This window comes from Grus americana, chromosome 1, assembly GCF_028858705.1.
Source record: "Grus americana isolate bGruAme1 chromosome 1, bGruAme1.mat, whole genome shotgun sequence".
Classification (NCBI taxonomy): domain Eukaryota; kingdom Metazoa; phylum Chordata; class Aves; order Gruiformes; family Gruidae; genus Grus; species Grus americana.
In genome coordinates this window covers 116,092,148-116,109,336 of record NC_072852.1, presented here as the reverse complement: position 1 = coordinate 116,109,336, position 17,189 = coordinate 116,092,148, and the positions used below count along the sequence as shown (strand labels likewise).

Sequence of the window (17,189 nt, the reverse complement as noted above, 5' to 3'; positions counted from 1 at the left end):
AAATATTTCTGACATTTGTTGAGTGAGATCACAGACCTCAAAGTGTTTTTCAAGGTTGAATCCAGATCATCACTCCCATCTGCTGGATGGGAAACCTGTTTCACGGCAGGATGCGCACAACTGAATAATGCAGGAGGCTAGGTACGGAGATGGGGACAGAAACCCAGTCCCTGCGTTCCAGCTCAGTTTTCCCTTTGCTAGATCAAAGCGCTTAGATCTAGCTATCTGCTTCGGAGTGAGTGGGAAGGAAAGGTTATTTTTGTATAGTCTGAGTCACTCATGCTAATTTATTTTTCATAATATGGCTTTCTTGTGTGGGGCTCTCTGTACCTGCTTAATGTTGTACTGTTTTTTTGTTCCAGAAATCAAACCTATCATTAGCTTGCTGCCGAACAGTTGAATTTGTACTTTGGCTATTTGGTGCTTCAACTCACAGTTCCTAGCAAAGAAAAAGTGAAATAAATGTATATATATATATCTGATATATGCCTCAGATAAAGGCATATATCCTTCTACTTTTTGGCATCTCGTTACATGCAGATAAACAATAGCTGTTAATTTTTTTGAGTTTGTAGTCTTGGCTGGAATTGCCAAGCTAATGCTAAGAGTCAAGTGAATGTGTGCAGAGCTGAGATTGCCAGTGCACTTTGGTGGTAAATTGGCTCCAGTTCACATCAAGCTTCGAGGTTCAATCCTTCCCTCTTCTACACTCTTCATTTATACCAGCATAGCTATCGTCTGGCTTTTTCCTATGTACTGATTTATCTGAGTTGTATTCGTAAGTTTGCTGGTACGGTCGCTGGCTCCCTTTAATTAATTCTGTGGGATTAATTGCTGCTGTTAAAGCATGTCCTGCAAAACCCAGTGGAAGCTGTGGTGTAGGTTTTGGGACAGGTTCATTTCAAAAAAAAAAGCTCTTTTGGGTGTACTGGGGTGTCCATGTGTCTTCTTGCCTGCATGTTTGGTTGCCGCCTTTAATGGTCCCCACTCTTTCCCCTCTCAGACTGTGACGCCATGGGAAACGCGGAGAGCCAGAGCGTGGAGCACGCTTTCTACGGAGACAAGCACGCCAGCCTGGGCCGCAAGCACACTTCCCGCTCCCTTCGCCTCTCCAATAAAGCATCTCGCCGGACGCGGCACGCTTCTTCCGGAAAAATTATCCACCGTAACTCGGAAGTGAGCACCCGCTCCAGCAGCACCCCCAGCATCCCCCAGTCCCTGGCGGAAAACGGCCTGGAGCCCTTCGCCCAGGAGGGCAACCTAGAGGACTTTGGAAGCCCCATCTGGGTGGACCGCGTGGACATGGGCCTGCGGCCTGTTTCCTACCACACCGACTCCTCTGTTACCCCCAGCGTGGACAGCAGCACCGTCCTCACCGCCGCCTCCGTCCAGAGCATGCCCGACTCGGAGGAGAGCAGGCTCTACGGGGACGAGCCGCCGTTCCTGGCGGAGGGCGACGGAAGGTCACATCGATATGCGGCCAATGGGACAAACTTCATGGAGACGGCCAGCTTCAAGAAGAAGCGCTCGAAATCGGCTGACATCTGGCGCGAGGACAGCCTGGAGTTTTCGCTTTCCGACCTCAGCCAGGAGCATTTAACGAGCAACGAGGAGATCCTGGGCTTGGCCGAGGAGAAGGATGCCGAGGCCACACGGGGGACGGAGGCCAGCGACAGCCCCCAGCTGCTGGTCGCCTGCCAGCGCGCCAACTCTATGAGTGACTTGTATTCCCCCAAAACCCCGAGCGCTACCGTCAACGGAGGCCCGCGAAATGCCTTTGGAGGGTACTGCCGGAATTTGGTGTCCGACATCCCGGATATCGGCAGCCATAAGATGGCATCGGTTACCACAGAGGATGCGCCTTCCTACAGCAATTACAATACACTGCCCTGTAGGAAATCCCACTGCCTTTCTGAAGGGGCCACGAACCCACAAATTAGCCATAGTAACAGCATGCAAGGCAGAAGGGCGAAAACTACTCAGGTAAGGCAGTTCTATTCTATGTAAAACGGAAGCATGTGGCATTTGCTAAGCTGTTTCTGTAGATAAAGATATTTCAGGTTCTTCCAGGCTCTGTTTTCCTTCAACACTCCCTTTCCAAGAAGGGGGCTGTACCCAGGAGAGAGCTGGACTAATTGGACTCTGGAGCGGGCTTGATCCCATCTCTGCTCTGTTCCTTATCTGCAACTCTGTTTGGGCCTTTTCTGCTCTTCACTGCCTCTGGAAAAGATAAATCTGCATTTGCCAGCTAAAGATTTTCCTGTGTGTTCTGCAGTGCTGACAGTGCCTTTTTTTTTCCAGGGTAGCTGCCAAAACTGATCACTCTGCTCGGGGAGCTCGCACGTGGTAGTTGTGTCTGCCCTCCCTGCCCCATTGCCCTTCCTTGCCTGCACATGCGCAAGCACTCCTTGGCTCTCGTGGCTGGAAGCAAAGGAGAAACCTGCGAGTGTTTCCCCATCTCTCCATCGTAAACACTCTCTGGGCTGACATTTCACTCTTCTAATTATGCTGTGTTCACATCTGTGCAAAGCATCACCCAGAAACAGTGCTGTCCCCTTGCAGGAGACAGCCAGTCCTGCAAGCTGCGATGCTCGCTGCTGTAAACTGAAAAATGAAGGGAGATATATGGAGAAGATGCTGCTTCTCCTAGCCAGGGAGGATGTCATACCCTTCATCCTTCATCCTTTTAACAGACATCACAGAGCCAAGATAAGCTTTTCTATCCAGTGCCCCTCCCGCACTCCAAACACCAGTCCTGTGACCTTTGCTTTGACGGCTGCTGTAGGGTCTTCATTATGTTTTGCCCTGTTTTTCTTGGCTGTGTTCTGCCTGATAGAGTTACACAGCACCGCCTTGCGCTGCAAACAGCAATTGTGCTTACAGTTAAGTGGCAGACTACTCTTAGAGAGGGGGAAGAAGGAGCTACAAATCCTGCTCACCTGTACAAGCTGCATGTGGCATACATATTGCGGGCATACCGCGCTCGGTGTAAGTTAATTTGTCTGGCTTGCTGGATCTTCTCAGAGCAGCGGTCCAGCCACCTACTGGGAGACACTGGCCGTGGCGTTTTTTGCCTGCACTATTTTCTAACTGTGGGCACCAGCTCAGAAACATGGCCGGGGCACGCAGACAGAACAGTCTGACGACGCAGGTCAGAGCTGTGCATCAGATTGCATGCTTCAGCAGCTCCCCTGATTTTGTTGCATGGTTTCTCCTATATATGCCATGCAGTGTACACACACCGTGCTGCATGACCTAGAAAAAGAAAAAAGTGGCACATTGCATCAAGGTCGGAGGTCGTCAGGCTCGCGTCCTGCTGCCAGGCTGAGCTGTTGGCAGGACACCAGCGTTAGAGATACCAGGCTAGGCAGCCTGAGTCAGGCAGGTTGCAGTGTGCTGCAGCGGAGGTGTGGGGCTGCGGAGGTGCGGAGGGCTGTTGGAGGACAAGAGGAGCGTGTGTGTCCCCATCGGCTGGCGCCGACTTGTGAGAGCTGATGGGAAGGGGTTGCTGAGTGGCTTACTAGCTGTGCTTGGTCTGCGCAGATATGCCGCTTCTAAATATAAAAATGACATGCTAAAACAGATGCTGCAGCGTCCCACAACAGCAGCTTTGTACTTCAAAATCAGCTCTTTATTTTTGGAGGTATTTTTATGGTGTGAGCGCAAAAGCCCTTTGGTGCTCCATCAAGGCAGTGCAAGATAAAAAGCAGGAGAACAACAAGAAGCAGCAAAAAACAGGATGTTGTTTGGCAGCCTTGAACGTAGCAGCTTTCATGAAGATTGTTAGATGCAACTGCTGCCTCCAGCCCTCTTTCAAGTGTATTTAAGAAAAAGAGAGCAGTGTCGCTGGTGAACAGCGAAGCATTTGTTTTTCTTCTTGGTGCCTATCTTGGTGTTAAGAAGATTCCTCTGAGGCACTTAGTGAAAGTCACAAATTTGCGTAGCATTTTGCGAGGCCTCAGCTATACCCAGGGAAGTCACTTTGTGGGTCTGGTTTCACTAGATGTAACTCCAGAGCTCGGAGACGGTGGCTATAAGGAGTCTCGGCAGTGACTATTACCACATATAAATTCAACAAAATTAAAGCTTTGGAAAGGTCAAAATTCCTTCCAAGTCTTTAATCCTAGCAGCATACAGTAGGTATAAGATACTTGTCAGCAATGAAGTCATGTTAGGCCAAGCCTACCTTTAGCAAGCTTAGGGAAATGACTATCATTATGTGTTTGATAGAGCTAAAAGGAAGTCCAAATTTGCACACAAAGTAAAAGGACTAGTTCCTTGGTGAACCTGATTAGGTGGCCTTGGATGGGGTGAGAGCAGGGAAGCTACCAACCTGTCTCCATACCAGATCCCCAGTCTGACAATATCTCAGCACGTTGCACACCTTTAACTCAACACCCCCGGCGTGAAGTAGAGCGTGATGGTTACCCTACCTGAGATGGTGGAAGCTGAGACAAAGAGCCGATGGCCTTACTGCTTTGCTGTTAATGTGCAAATTGGCGCTCTGTTGGCCTGTGCCAGCCGATACTTGGTCACAGTTTGGGGAATTTTGTTGCCCTCTGCCCTTCCTAGTCTTTGAACAGTTTCTCAATGGACTTCACACTCTTGATGACCACCTTGAGCGTTGCCCCAGAGCCTGCCATACGTGTCCTTATGCTGTAAAACATTTCATGCTGTAAAAACAATTTAGTGGACTGAGGCAAAACTTTCATGTTTTTTCCAGCCTTTTGAACTGCCTCCCCCCATCCCAATCCCACAAAATAATAGTTATGTCTTAGGGCCGCAGGAGCATCGCACAAAGGTGACCCAGGGCCAACTGTAATACGATGTTGGACACAGTTTTCCCTCTTGACCTGCAGGCCACTGACCTGTCACTGTCCCTGTGTTATTTAACAGTGCAGAGGTAGCTCCCTTGTTCAAAGTCACCTAATTGAGCCTCGTAGCTAGGAGTGACATTTCTGCCCAGATCACTGTTGCCCATCCTCAGCAGCTGAAGCTTTGCTCTTATTAAAGTAATTCTGTACATCTCAGTCTGTAGTTTGGAAAACATAGCTATTTTCAACCTAAATGTGATTCTTAATCAGATTGACCCAGATCACTATTGCCCATCCTCACAAGAATCTGGTTTTGTATTTGCCAGTGGGGGTTTTTTTTCAGTTTTTGGAAAGCCGTAGCTGGGATATTTGCATGATTTTTTTAGTCTCACCTGCCCTGGTGCTAGAAATACTGAAAGGTCCTGATGGCCACTTGTAGGTTGCTTTTGACTAGTCTAGTTCCCAAAGAGGTCCCTGAAAGCAGGAGATGCTGAGCACAGTTAAGTCTGAGACCATGGCAACAGGCTTGTGCCAGTGTGTTTGAGTCCTGAATCCAGCCACAGTTACATGCATGTTCATCTATATGCACATCGTCGTATTTTCTATACAGACTAAATTTATTAGAAGTTGTCAGTAGCTGTCATTTTTGACCACTGCTACTGGGAAAACACATCCTTGAATGCATCACAGAAAGGAGGTGCCGGAATCACAGCCGTACGTGTTTTGTTATAATGCCATATCCCTGGGTTCTTTACAAGTACGTGGTTTAGATTAAATAAAAAAAGAAAAAAAGAAAAGAAAATCTCTCCCTTCCAAATCTAAACCTTAAATTGAACTGTGGGAGTCACTTTCCACTAATTGAGAAGGAGAGGTTTTTAATACTGGAGAGACAATTATATTCAATATGCACAAGTGATTAATATTCACAGGGTGGCTTTGGGGCACCCACGCAGCAGTTCTGTTTTTCGTAACATTTTAACATTAAGGGTTCAGATTTGCTGAAGAGAGACTTCCCGGAGAGCTCTGCTGGGATCATGTTTGGCTTTTGGAGCTGATGTGATGTAGGTGGAAAAAGCTTAATTGGCTGACATTTTCACCCATTTTCGCTTGAAGGGAGACAAGCTCCAGTTGGATACAGCTTGTTCTTACTGCAGGTTGTGAGATCCCCAGGATCCTACAGCCTGCTTCTTGGGAACCAGATTTTGTGAGATGGCCCTGTTGTGTCCTGCTTGCAACTAAACATCTGCCTGCAGGAGACTCCCCTCCCCACACCTCCTCCTCCTCCTCCTGGTGGATGTTCAGAGGTGAATGTAACCACATGCTCCGCTGCTGTTAAGAGTTCTAATTGAATTCTCAGGAGGGGAATTAGGGAATGGAAACCTTGAAATACAGTTTTGTGCCACTTCCAAGCCCGTCTTGCCACCTCCTTATTCCATGTTCCCGCTCTGTGGATAATTTCTGACTGCTCTTTTCTCTAGGCCATCAAATTGGGGGATACAGTCTCGCGTAGGGCATGAACCTCTTTTGGCATCTCAGACTCCACTACAAGGGCAGTCAGGTGAAGATGTCCAGCATGTACAGAAGATGTCCTAGTCACGTGGTAAAATCTGCTTGCCAGGCTGTGGTGCCAGCAGTGCGACTGTCCATGGGTATCTGCTGTGGATCGGCATGAGCCAGCCCTACTGGATGGTGTAGGTCCCACTCCTCCCCGTCTGGTTTTTGTGATGGTTGAGGTGGTGATGGCAGTGGCCATTGAAGCCAGAGACCTCCATGGGCTTCCAGTGCTGGTGTTTGCTTTGTGGGGAAGACATTAGGAGTAGTCCCTAGGAGGTGTGAAGCTGTTGGTGGACTGTATTTTCTAGGGAGCGATGATGTTTTATGAGCAGTATTTAGAGCATGGTCTGATTCCTGTGTGCATTAAAATCCAAGGAGACACGGTGGCCAAAGCATTTCTGCGTGGTCAGCCACTCATGAGAAGGTCGGCTCGTTCCTCTTTGAGCTTTACAGCCCAGTTTGTGATTTCCCCTAGAAAGCTCGATTCCAGCGTTAGCGTTACAATGGTGCAGTCCAGGTTTTTTACATAACTTTTGAGAAGGAGCAGTAGGAAGATGTCCCTCAACTCTGCAAGGAAAGAAAAAGTTTTAACTCCAGTGTTTGTTGTGAAACTGAGCAGGGGGGAAGTGAACAAGCTTCCTGCCCAATTCACTTGGAAACTGCGCCTCCTTCAGCGCCAGCCCCAGACTATGTCCTTGGCGTGTTAAATCCTCTTTTGTCCGATTTTCAAGTTTATTACTATTTTTAGGCCTCTGTAGGTAGCCTGAAGGAATTCGGGATCTCAAGCCTTAAAAAAAACACAAGCCCATATAAAAAATTTTGCAGAATATGCAGGAGATGAAACCAAGGTTTTTGTGGGAATTAGATCAGGACATACAGAGAAACCAGTCTAAAATTAGAATATCTTTCCAGTCAATATTATTTTTTTACTATCTCAGGGAATTTTATAACAGGTTATAGAGTTTCATTACGTTCTGTAGGATGGCTAAACTCCAGAGAGCTGATTCTTGTTTTTAAGTTGTGTAGAACCTTTTTACAAATGGTTTTGTGGCATAGGGGCTATAACCTCAAAATGTAAAAGGACCACACTGGGTCAGTCACATGAAAGCACCATCCAGCCCAGTACCTCGTTTCCCAAATACCAAGTGCTCAGGAAAAGAAAGAAACGGGAAGAGTACAGGGGGAACTTTGCTTTAGGGCATTCTTCCCAATCCCAGAAAATTAGCAATTTGAATCTTCCTGAGCGAGGAATGCATCCAAGACTGTCGGGTTGACCTGTCCCCCATGAATTCTCTTTTCTGAAATAATTTTCTCCATCTGGCTTCCACTGCATCCTGTTCACTCTTTACACAACACTTGTAACCTTACGGCCTGCTCTTATAGCGCTCCTTGATCATCGCTTTTCCAGGCAGAGTAACTTCAGCAGCTGAAGCTCTGCTTCTATCAAAGTAATTCTGTACCTCTCAGTCTGTAGTTTAGCGAACATAGCTATTTTCAACCTAGATATGATTCTTAATCAGTTTGACCCAGACCTTTAATCTTAGTCATTTGACTCCAGATGGAATCAAGGAAAGAAAGAAAGACATAGTAGTGTATCATTAAATTATAATTAATAACAAATAGTTTAGTAAGTGCTTAAAAGTAAGATGTGACTGGTTTTCTGCTGTAGCTTGCATCTTGCTGATTCGAGCCCCTGTTCACGCAGTCTTGTGGTGCCTTTCAGACGGAGATCAGTCCCAAGGTCTTGGATATAGCCTGAGCCATGCTCCGAATCTCCAAAAGCTGGAGAACCTCCAGTTGGATGATTTGGCTTGGGTGACTCAAGGGGCTGAATCCCATGGAGAGCACGGGTCAGCTGGTGAGTTTGCCAAGCCTCCAGGCAAACAGCCCTATTAAAACCAAACCTCTCGGTTTTCAGCTGCAGGGGACCAAGTTAAAGGAAGGAGTGGAAATAGGCTGGTGGCGGAAGGAGTAACCACTCATTTTGGTGGCAGCCCAAGCTTGCTCCAGTGTAAACTGCTTGTGAAGCCACATCTTGGGTCCTGCTGGCTGCTGACGTGGAAGCTCTCAGTGGGTCTGAATGATCAGACCCATTTAAAGGCTAGACCAAATGAGCTGTTTATAGCCTGGCTAACTGGAAATGGATTTAGTGGGAGCCTGGAGGAAAGCTTGAACAGAGGGCTTCGGACCCAAACTCAAGAGGCCCTCCCTGCTCTGGCACCAGGCTGCCCTTCCCAGATGGATGAGGTTAGATCAGATATTGCCTATTCAGGATATTTTAAAGCAAATAGCAGTCACTCCCTTCAGAGCACGCAACTCTGCCTCAATATTGTCAGGGAAAGGAGCATGTGAAAAGGAGTGTTTTGGTCTCCACTGGCAAATATTTTGATACTCTTTTGAAGATCTTAATTTGTTTTTCTTCCTTGGCTCTTGGTCTGAAGCCAATGGAAAGCAAATCAGCAGTCCTGATATCTGATCTAGCTCCATTCAGGCATGGTTTTTTTAAACAGTAGGACTTTGTCATTTATACATCAGAGGTGCTTGTAGCATTGGCAATAATTGTATTCTCTGTAAAGCTACATACACAGCATGTTTTTAGTTTCAAGTACTTTCCACTTAAAAATCACAGACAGGTTACCCCAGCTGCTTGTTTCCTGTGTTGTGCTTACTTAGGTGGATGCAATTTTCAATAGTGATCAGTGGTCCATTGAAATGTTTCTTTTCAGACCGCTTCAGCATGTAGTCCTGTGACTAGTTATCATCTCTGATGGCAAACATTTCCCTGCTCCCTTAAGTTAGGTGATTGTTCAGGTGGACACCTCTCAGATGATATGTTTCGATTTCAAGCTGCTGTTCTATCAGCTTTCCCCCTTCCCCACTTCTACCCCCTCTGTTACATTTCTCAGGAGGAATTGCCTCTTCTTGGCACCGAGTGAACAAAAAGTAACCTAACACTGTATTTTACTTCGAGGATTTTGGTTAGGCATGTTGCCATTTGTTTAACTCGAGCACAGTTAGGCTGCTTGCCTTAGTTTATGGTTAGCTCAATCCCTCTAGAAACTTTCTTCATCTGGGTGGTCCATTGGGATGAAAGCAAGGTAAGTTTTGGGGGGTCCTCATCATATCATTTGGGAACAGAGAGATTAAACACTGCGGCGCTGAAAAACTGAGACTTCCTCCCGCTGCTGGGGGATTGGAAGGCGGGCGTTCACTCCAGATCTGCGCAGGTGTCAGAAGCTGTGCACAGGGACCACACTGCAAGAGGCTTTACTGAATTACGGGTTGATTCTCATTCATGGTATTGTATCCTCTATCAGCCCTTAAAAGTCAGGACTAAAGCCATGGAAGATTTGATTTGCTCAGGTCCCACGGTGGTGCTTTGTGCTGTTTTCTGCTAAGGGCTCTGTTGTCCTTTGTGCGTTCTCTCACAGGCTTGGATTTCTGTTGTGTTATTGAAAAGCAAAATCAAAATATCCTCCCCCTTCTCTTTACCGAATACTTTAGCTTTTAGGGATGCAAAACTATCTTTTTGTATATGAACAGATCACAAACTGATGCCACAGCTGTCCTGTGTCAGTGAAGAGCTCTGCATGGTGCCTTGGAAGAAGGGGAAAGCTGTCCCATGTATTTCCCTGCAGCTTTATGGGGGACAGTTTCATTTTCAACATTTTCTGTCTCACAGCTGACAAGTCCTCCAGGGCTGTACTTTCATGACTGCTGCAGGAGTCCCCGTGGGTCCAAAATTTGCCTTTAAGGCATCTAAGTCAGCTAAGAAAACCAGGCTCCTTGGGGAAGCATGGTGGTCTACAGACATTATCTTTCTGGAAGGGCCCACATATTAGCTGGAAAATGTTTGGGGAGTCAGTGAACCAAAAATGGTCCCAACCCCTGTATTAGAGACACCAAGCTAACATGATAGCTTAACATGGAGCGAAGGAGCCAAGTGTAATGCTGAGGTAACAGCCATATATATCAGAGTTGCCTGCAAAGGAAATGGGGTTGATGGATGCTTGATATGTTGGTGTTTGTGACCTGCCTGTCCCACAGGAGCAAAGTGGATGCACATCTCCTTCTCATATTCGAGTATCTTCTGGGTGCCTGGCACCCAGTACCTTGTCTGTCTTTCCGAGGTGCCAAATTACACCGTACAGCATTCACCAAGACCAGTTCACAAAGGAATCCTGGAACCAAAATCCATTGAAATCCATGCCTTAAGACTTTCCCAGGGATTATTGCCCAGGAACCTGTGACTGTGATTCATCCTTTCATAATAAGAGTGAAGCTTACTGCTAGGAGAACTATCTAGAGGTCTGGGCTAGTACCCTTTTTGTCGGGAGTAAATTTGATTTCTGAGAATCATGGCCAAAACCCGCTTGCTTATTAAACCACTCTGAGCAGCTATAATAACACATATAAGGGTTTGGTATTTTGTTTAATTTTCACTCTCTCAGACATCTGAAGAACTGTTGCACCAGTGTGGTTGAGTGCACAGAAGTAGGAACCAAAGTTCCTTGTACATATCAGTATCCGATCTCTCTGGATTCTCAGAGGTAACAAACCCAGCATCTCAGTCTGGTATCCACATACAAATTGCAGTTGGCTTATGACTGTATCTCACTCGACTTGGGAGCCCTCTTAGGAGGCATAGACAAGACCCAACCAATCCAACAGAAAACTGCAGCTGGCCGATGTTGGTTTGTGGCTGTCAGTGTAGTTCTCCAAAGCCTGCTGTCAATCTAGTGCATCCTGGCTAGTTCTTATATAATACTGTCCTGTTGTACACAGGTCTGTAGGTATCATCAAAACCTTCTTTCGCATCAACTCCCAGCATCTGGTTGAGGGGCTTTGTTCATTGCTGTGGTAGCAGATCTCCTTCATGTCATTATTATAATCCCTCTGACTTTACAGTGAGTTATGTGGACACGACTCAGTGCATTTCTAACAGCCTTCAAAACTGTATTCCTCCCAGACTGAACGAGCTACGGAATTGCTTTTGCATTTCTCCATTGCAGCTTTAAAACCATTTCTCCCACTCAGGTTTCAATTGCAATTTATGGTTTGTCTTTGCTTCTTGGGATGCTTTGACTCTTTTCAAGACAGATAAATTGTCTAATGCATTAATTACCAGGTGTTTAAGTTACTGGGGAGAAAGGATTGTATTTTGATTTGGAGCAAGTCATACCTTAACAGACCACCTTGACCATCAAATGGTGGTAGAGTCAGTACTGAAAATAAAGGAAAAACACTTATCAGGCCAATCTTTTTCTACATAGGAGCTTCAGAGAGACACCAGGCACATAAAAGCATGCAAACCATCAGGCTGCTTACCCATCTATTTTAAATGTATTCTGTGGTGCTTGCCTAACTAGAACCAGACTGGTTATGTGCAATTTCAGGCTGTTGCTGAATGTGAACACCTTATTGCTCTGTTGCTAAACAGGACGGGGTACAGATGTTTTGCATTCTCTTGGAGGGAGCCCCTTTCAAGAAAAAAACCCCACTCAGTCGCCTTTTACTAACAAGTACTTTTAATCTAATGGATAATTTAGGAAGAAGTATTAACCACATAAGGAACTGTTTATACTAGGGAAGTAAGTTTTCCTACTAAGTCAGTCCCATGTGCCTAAAGTGCCCATGAATCACTGCTGTCAGTCATGCAGGAGAAAGTGATTCACCAAGCCATTTTAATAGTGTCTGTAACAGGGCTGTTGGTGGGAAGTTCTGTTAAGTGTTTTGTTATTGCAAGTGTTCTGAATGTGTCCAGTCATGAGCTGGAGCGTTGGGCAAGGCTTATCCCATCCAGTGATTTCTTGCTAGCAGAGGCCAATACCAAATATGTTCAACAAGGGGACAAAGACACTTGGAACCTGCCCCAGAATTTTTCCCTGATTTTTGCTAGCTGAAGGTAGATATTTTTTCTAAAGCAAAAGGGGTTTCTCTGTGTATGTTTTAAATCTAGGAGGATTTTTTTTAACAAATATGGCTGGAGCGGACATATAGAGGTATGAGTATTGCATGAGTATGCAAAAGCTACAGCACCGAGTAACAGTAGCTTGATGTAGCTTGCATTACAGTTTTATTCCCCACTGGCTTGCTTTGCATGAAACCCAGTGTTCATGTGAGGAAAAAACATATTTAGGTGGGTTGCTAATACTTTTACTAATATTTTACCCAATTGGTTCATCAGTTAAATTGTTCTCTGCAGTTGATGGGGCTGTGATAATTCCACTTCATTAAGTTCAAATGCTATTAGCGCTGTTGTAGCTGTCCTGGCATGTGGCCTGCATGCTGGGCCTCCCTGTGTTCTTGTTGGTAACAACGGCTGCATTCAGTCCGTCTCTGATTTCTCATTCGGGCGTCAGGCATTCCACCTTTCCCTCCTCTTTCCCTCTGTTACTGTCTGCTGAACCTCCTTTCATAAACCCTGGGCACTGACAACCAATATGGTAGCACTGCCAGTGTAAGAAATGGTGCTGCACCTTCGTCATCTTCAGCTTCAGCCGGGATCCCAGATCCTGGTGGAAGCTGTGCTGCTATTTACCGACTCCCCGTCAAGGCACACAGTGTGGCACAATCGCTACAGCCTGTGTAGTTCCCTCCTTCAGCCAGTGGTCTTTATGTGACTTTCTCCCTGCTTTCCACAGAGCAGTCTTAAATCGAAGGGACAAAGCTCCCTGTTTGTTCAGTTTGTTGTCTCTACGGACTAAGACCTGTTGTGTTTGCAAAATGCCAGGAACTGCTATTCCCACGACTTCTCTATCTCTCTGTCTTGGAGGAAATAACGCTTTCTTTTCTTTGCTACATGCTTTCTACTTGGTGTGACCAATTTAATGATTTCCACCTCCCTCTTGCTTTGCCCTCTTGTCCTCCCAGGCCCGAAGCTAGGTAAACACCAGTGGGAAGGCTAAGCGGGGCAGCACAGATTTTAGTTCCAGTCTTGCATGTGGTTCCTGGGATGGTCTCTCCGGGCAAAAATATTTCTCTGTGTGGAGACAGCTGTCTGCCAGCCTGAAAATACAAAACACAAGATCTCTGCTGAGGTGCAAAATATCAGGTGCAGTGTCCTGAATCTTACATGGAGCTGAATGCAACTTTTGGGTTTTTTAACCAGTGAAATAAGACAGAGCCCCTTGATGATAGCAATTACAAGTCCAGAGTAACGTGCTGGTGATTTGTTATAATGTGTGTATAACATCCCAACCTGCGGGCTTCAGAAATGTGCATTCTGCAGTCTTCAGCTGTCTCCCAGCTTCCACGATGTGTGTGGCACATGCCATCCGGCACCGTGATGGAGGGATGCAGGGATGCTGGGCAGGAGTCGGAGGGGTGAGTAGTGAAGGCTGAGCCGTGTCTGTAGTTCACTCTCAGCTTCAGGAATCTTTGCCTGGTAACTCCTTCTGCTGAGGACCGAAATGCCTGTTTCGTTAGCAAGCCTTTGTGGTGCATCTTGTCGTGGACCTGGCATGGTAATAAGTCTTCCTTGGAGGAGAGAGATGTTGCTGTTGCCCGCAGGGCTCTTTGAGAACCTAAGCAGGAAATGTGAGTAATTTTTAAATAGCTCTCATCAAGGTTACGCAGTGTTCACTTTGCTTCTGGGCAGTAGCCTGTGGTGGCCATGTCAGTAGGTACTTTGAAGCTGGACGCTAAAGCTATGGGGCCATGTATCCACATTGATCTCATCAGCAGAGAGCCATGCTGCTCACGGAGTGAGTTGAGGTGCTTAATTTGCAGCATCCTCGTTTGAAAAATTGCGGGGGTAGTTCTGTGCCCTCAGTGATGTGTTCATCAAACCCTGCTACAGTTTGTCACTTTGCTTCGGACTGTTACTCCTTCAGGCTCGGCACATTTGTGTGGAAGCACAGTACTAAACCTCTGTACTTTCTGCCGAACTCTTAGTTGAATGCGCTTCAATATGCAGGTTACAGCACTGTGAGACGGCCAGAGCAGATGCTGGCTGCTTCTTGAGAGCTTTTCATACCCTCCAATGAGAATGAGCTGACATTGCAGCAGGAACTCAGAAGTCAGAGACCTGTGCAATGAATGCTCTTAACCCTGCTAACCCCAAGACCAATCTTCTCACGCAGCAGACTTCTGAAAGTGCTAAGCTCACTCAATGCTACGTTTCATAATTCATGAGTGTGAACAATATTAGCAAGCTGTAGGTTTTGAACCATTCTGACCTTTGTATGCTCAGACCCTCCTCCTACCAAAGGGCTTGAATCAGTTGGCTAGAAGTCTTTGATATGGGATATTTGAGAGAGGAAAAGGGAGTGCAGGGAGCAGACGGAGATTAGGGTCAGGGCCGTAGCATTATGCTGAAAAGATCTTTTGACCCATCCAGCCTATCACTTGCATTGTGGTAAAGATTATAAAGATGTTTGCAAAATGTGCTACAATTTAAGCTCATGAGCATATATAACATTCAGTCTGAGTTTTCCATCCTTTCATTTTTTTATAAATAGTAAGCCGTTATGCCCATGTATCAGTTACGGAGTATAATCCCCATTTATGGATGGGGAAACAGGCAGTTAATGCTGTGTCTCACCAAGGTTACACAAGAAGAAGGCTGTGTCACACTGGGCATGAGGAACTTTGAGAGCCTGCATTGCAGTGCTGTGCTTGAACATCTCTGGGAGCATTTCTGATTTTGAAAAAAATACTCCCTCTGCTAAAAAGCACCAAGAAAGTTTTGTGCATACCCTGGCTGGCAAAATGACAAATCCTATCTCACTCAAGTTGGTGGTCTCTTTTAGTAGCTCTTTATTTTTTTAAACAGACTATTTCTAGTTAAAGCATGAGATATGCTTCCTAAAAGTTACATCAGCTAAAATTTTGGAATTGACTCTATACTTTTTGTATTGCACGGATAAAAAAATTACGAGATAGATTGTATATTTATTAAACCATTAACCTAAAATAAGAATCCTAAAACCTCAAATAATTTCTGTTGCCACCGTTACGTGATGTTCACTGCAGAATGCAGATTTGTTTATGCTATACGAGTGACACACTTTTTCTGTTTAAAATAATTATGGAGGAAGACGGCCCCAGAAAACAAATGCAAACCCCAGTCATCCTACGGGAATAACTATCCCAACGAACATGGGGGATCAGGTTCAGTTCTTTGGCATTCCGGTTTTATGCCGATGTAGCTGCCAACTGTCTCTGTTGGCAGAGAGGCAGTGCCTGGGGCGTGTGAGCACCGAGGGGCCATGCCAGTCCTGGCTCCCTGACGCACAGGGTCTCCGATGGAGGGCTGTCATCAGAAGTTGCACCATCCAGCTTTTCGTGATGGCATGCAAAAAACTCACTCGCAGCAGTGTTTTGTAAACACCAGTTTTGAGCAGCACCAGTTACGCTCTCCAGATATCCCTCCTTTGCAGTGCTGCAAGAAATGGGATGATAATCTGCTTCCAAAAAACAAGTGTATTGGAACAGCAGGAGAAAAAAGTGTGGTTGTGAAAACTGCTCTGTACGGGTGGATGAGTGCATTTCAGGAAGGCCTGCACTGCTCATTCACATGCGGTGGGAGTAGAGGAATATTGGCCTGTCCGGAACAGCTTGTCTATCACTATCTGTTGCATAAAATAACCAGACTGACTAGGATAACTGTGCTCATTGAGCAGGGAAGGAAGCGCTTATTCTTCCAGCTGGACTCCAAGTCTCCCTTGAGAGGTAGCCTTTATAAAGAATGAGCCCATCCGTTACAAATTAATGCCTTAAAAGTTAGTCGAATTCAGCAACACCCCTCCCCTCCCCCTAAGGTTTCTTCATCCAGCTCTTGCTCCACAGGAGGAAGGTTTCAGAGCTCAGTGGAGGGTTCCTTGGTTTCCACAGAGCTGCTCTTGGATGCAGAGAAAACTGGTGCTTGAACCAACACCTAGAAGCTTGTTTTCTCTCAAAATAAATACTGCATTCTGCCACCTCTTCTCAGAGACCCCTCTGTTTTTTTAAAAAACTTGTAAATCAAGCACCAGCTGCTCTTGCAGGAGAGGCAGAGGCTGCAATTCCTGTTGTTTTGGCCGTATTTCTCACCTCTGCATCTTCCCTGGCTCCCTCTTCTCCCTATTACCTAACATAAGGTAGTTGTCTCCACTTACAGGGCTTGGCCTTTATTTGTCCTCCTTCAAAAGCTGCCACCGATGCCTTTGGATGCTGAGATGGCAGTGATTAGCCTCCTTTGGGCACTAGCCTTGTTGCAGGGGGCAGACTGAGCCACTAAACCTTCAAAACCTGAATTTGGTCGTGTTGTTTCTTGCCTTGCTCAAGCTGGCCATATTCTTGTCTCTTCTGATCCTTCAACTGCAAGTTCTTGGGGACCAGAAAGGGTCTTCCGTTGTGGTATTTTGGTAGGGTCTATCACCGTGGGATTTGGTAGGGGATATCATGTGGCCCATTGTTAGGCTTTGTGATGTAGAAGTGGCACAAAGCAGAAATAATCTCAAATACATTAACTTCTTAGGAGGGAAAAAAAGTACGTTTTTAGTTATATAATTCACAAATGACAATCTTGGGATGTCTAAAATGTATCTTCAACTGTAGGTGTGAATGTACAATATCAATGTTTTCTTTTCAAAATGCGTAGGTTGATTGCTGCTTTTCTTGACACTGCCAGTTTTTACTACCATATATTCTCCTTTTGCAAAACCTTTAGCACTGTTAACTTAGCTTAATGTAAACAGATGATGCTGCGTCTTATATTCCAAAATGCTAAGGCTGTAGAGGCACCACCTGAAATCGTGCATGTATGACTGGTCTTTCCTAAACTGTGCTGGAAGTTCTTCCTACTCCACCTTTTCTTCTAGTTGTTTGTCTTCAGAA

At 45.9% G+C, this 17,189-nt stretch overlaps 1 protein-coding gene across 19 annotated transcripts in view; it reads left to right on the top strand.

Moving 5' to 3' along the window:
- The window catches only part of TIAM1 (TIAM Rac1 associated GEF 1), a 191,008-nt gene that overhangs the window by 105,876 nt on the left and 67,943 nt on the right, over window positions 1–17,189 (top strand). For all 19 annotated transcript variants that reach the window (XR_008578961.1, XM_054839301.1, XM_054839247.1 and 16 more), the window contains one exon: window positions 1,004–1,983. Coding sequence is in view for 18 of the 19 variants with exons in the window: in XM_054839340.1 (XP_054695315.1) it covers window positions 1,004–1,983 (980 nt within the window). In the remaining variant the exon portion in view is untranslated. The remainder of the gene's footprint in view (window positions 1–1,003; window positions 1,984–17,189) is intronic.